We start from the raw sequence: 3,022 nt of genomic DNA, 5'->3' as shown, positions 1-3,022 counted from the left end.
TCCTGGCTCCTAATCCTAATTGGAGCTGTCCTCCTGACACATGGAAGCCACTTTCCAAGCCCAAGGCCATCTGGAATGAAGAGACAAAACAAAAAAAAAAGGAAGAACATACTCCATCACCTTCCAGACTGCACACAAGGTGTGTGTGTCTCCGATTTACAACAGCTTCAGGGGGATGCCTGGAGAGTCGGTGAGAGATCAAGTTTTATACTTAAGGTCCTGGCTCTTTGTGGTCAGCTCTGGGCTACTCTTTGGCACAAAATGAAAGCTGTTATGCTTTTGCAATCGACATGATAAAAATAACTGGTGAGTTCAAACCCTCACCCAGGAGTGCTACTCCTCCAGGATCATCTTCCAGGAGTAGCAGGGCCTCCACAGGGACACAGAGTGCCAACTGCCTGCAGCGACATGCCAGGGAGAGCCGAGTGCACAGGAATAGTATAAAGAAACGGTAGCTCTGGGGGTCTGCTGAATTCTCATTCCCTGGTGTGCCCCTCCCCAAACACACACACATACCCAGGTCTATTTCTGGCTTCTCCCGCCACAGCACAGAAAAAAAGAGCCTTTCTCTTGTAGTCCTGGCCCCCATCCAGACTCTGAAAGAAGCAAGCCGTGAATGGCGATTTGTCAGGGTCTGGCATTTTAACTGAAAACCGTCCCTGGCTCCCTCCCCACAGATGGGAAGACACTGGGCAAAGGGAGTGATCTCATCGCCATTGATTTTTCGCTCCCTCCCAACTTTCAGTTACGGCCTTCAGTGGAGGAACTTGGGAAAACAGCCCCTCTCAGTGGCTCCAGCCAGAACTGCAAGAAGAAATCAGTTGTCCCTTACATTAACAAGGTAAATTTCACTTCTATTAAAATGGTTAGGGCCTCTTCTGTTAGAGCAGCTATGGAGGACGCTTTCCTTCTGTGAGAACTCAGGGGATCAACGATTGATGGTTCGTGTCCCGTCTCCTGAGTCACAAACGTGGCTTCACTTGAGCTTCAATTCGTGATGCATATGGGCCGAGTGAGCACCTCTTACCCAGGATGCCTGAGACCAGAAACATCTCAGGTTTCAGAGCGTTTTAAGTTTGCGTATGTGTAGACTTCACCGGTTGCACCCAAAATCTGCAAGTCTGAAATCAGAGATAACTCCAAAAGCTGGGTTTGACTGGAGCAGCATGTTAGCCCTCCCCAAATCTGAATTTGGTTTTAGAACATTTCAATTCTCACATATCTCAAAGGTGGATATACAATGTCTAGCAAGTCACTGAGTGCCATTAACTACTGGAGAAAATGACAACTCTAGTTTATCTGGCTATGATCAAAAAGTGCCATCAAAGAATGTGGAGGGGTGGGCCTGATGCTGTAGCCTAGTGGCTAAAGTCCTCATCTTGTACATGCTGGAGGAATGCCATTTCAGTATTGGTTTATGTCCTGGCGACCTTGCTTCCCATCCAGCTCCCTGCTGTGGCCTGGAGAAACAGTCAAGGATGGCCCAAAGCCTTGAGACACTGTACTTGTGTGGGAAACCCAGAAGCAACTCTGGGCCCTTGGCTTTGGATGGGCTCAGTTCTGGTCATTGCAGCCATTTGGGCAGTAAATCAGTGGATGGAAGATCTTCCTCTCTGTCTCTTCTCTCGTATATCTGACTTTCCAATAAAAATAAATGAGAGTCTTTAAAAAAAAAGTGCGGAGGGAAAAAAATCCTTGGTCAGAATGTATGTTAGTAAAACCATTGTGGGAAATATTCTGGAGAATCCTGATTCAAAACTAAACCTGCCCTTGCTACAAGATCTAGGAATCTCACTAGTGGGCATGTATATCCAAGGAAAAGTGAACCTGTCTTTCCAAGGCTCATCTGCAGTCTTGTGTTTACAACACATTCACGACAGCCATGAGTTGGAAAGAACCTAAGCGCACATGCACTGATAAAACAGCGAAAAGATACTACATAGACACAACAAATGCTGCTCAGCCATTACAAAGAAGGAAATGTTGTTATTTGCAACAACATGGATGGAGCTGGAGATTATATGTTAAGCAAAATAAACCAAAAACAGAAAGAAAAGTAGCAAATAAACTAAATCATTTGTAGAGTCCTGAAGTTTTGTAAAAGATCTCATAATGAATAGTGATGCAGTGGTGGTTATCAGAAGCTGGGGGAGAAAGGAGCCAGTGATCTATGTTTTCATTCAGGAGTAAGAGACAGTGGAGTTCTACTGCACAGTAATGTGATGAGAGGTAACTTCCATATATATTTTGCTCTAAAGCAACTGAAAGTTGTATTTGGGATGTTTTCAGTATAAAGAAATGATAGCCTTTGGCCTCTTCGCTCTTGTGAGGACGACATGGGTCATCAACAGCTCTACTGGAGTCACTCAGGAAAATTCGGCCAAAGTTCCCGCTGTTGCCAAGTATGCTCCAACCGGCATGGTCTGACCCGGAAATACAGCCTGAACATGGGCCGCCAGTGTTTCCACCAGTACGCCAAGGATATAGGCTTCATCAAGTTGGATTAAGGTGTTTTCCTTGGATGGATGCTGTAAGACATGGACACTTTGGAAAATCATGATGGCTCTTGGTACACCAAATAAAGAACCTCAATTTTAAAAAAAGAAGCAATAATAAGTATTTAAAGACATATTTTTTCTCTGAACAGGGTAAGAACCTTGCTTAGAGCCCCCTGAGAGGAGGAGTCTCATCCTGGGATGAAGGTATTTTCAGCATTCCCCTCTGCTATTCCTATCCTGCTCACTTTGTCTCCAGCCATGTAGCACCATTCCAAACCCACGCATTCAGTGTGCATTCCTATAGGTCACTGCAAATAGAAACAGGTCTTGGGTTTGTGGGATAGGGTATATGTTTACATATACTGAAACATCCCATAGGACCCCATTCATATGGGCAATGTTAATTAATCTCTATTAAAAAGTTTAAGTAGAGCAATTTGTAAAGACAAACATAATTGCAGAGAAGTATTTAATATTTGGGGGATTAAGGATGCTCAACCTGTTTAAGAGGAAAATGAGAGAAT

General features: G+C 44.4%; 1 protein-coding gene across 1 annotated transcript; it reads left to right on the top strand.

Annotated features, from left to right (window-relative positions):
* Positions 1-2,327: 2,327 nt before the first annotated feature.
* Positions 2,328-2,507, top strand: LOC131481204 (small ribosomal subunit protein uS14-like). Its single transcript, XM_058668905.1, has one exon. The coding sequence runs from the start codon at positions 2,337-2,339 to the stop codon at positions 2,505-2,507; it is 171 nt and encodes a 56-aa protein (XP_058524888.1). The 5' UTR covers positions 2,328-2,336.
* Positions 2,508-3,022: the final 515 nt, after the last annotated feature.

This window comes from Ochotona princeps, chromosome 10, assembly GCF_030435755.1.
Source record: "Ochotona princeps isolate mOchPri1 chromosome 10, mOchPri1.hap1, whole genome shotgun sequence".
Lineage (NCBI taxonomy): Eukaryota > Metazoa > Chordata > Mammalia > Lagomorpha > Ochotonidae > Ochotona > Ochotona princeps.
This window is presented reverse-complemented; position numbering and strand designations above follow the sequence as displayed.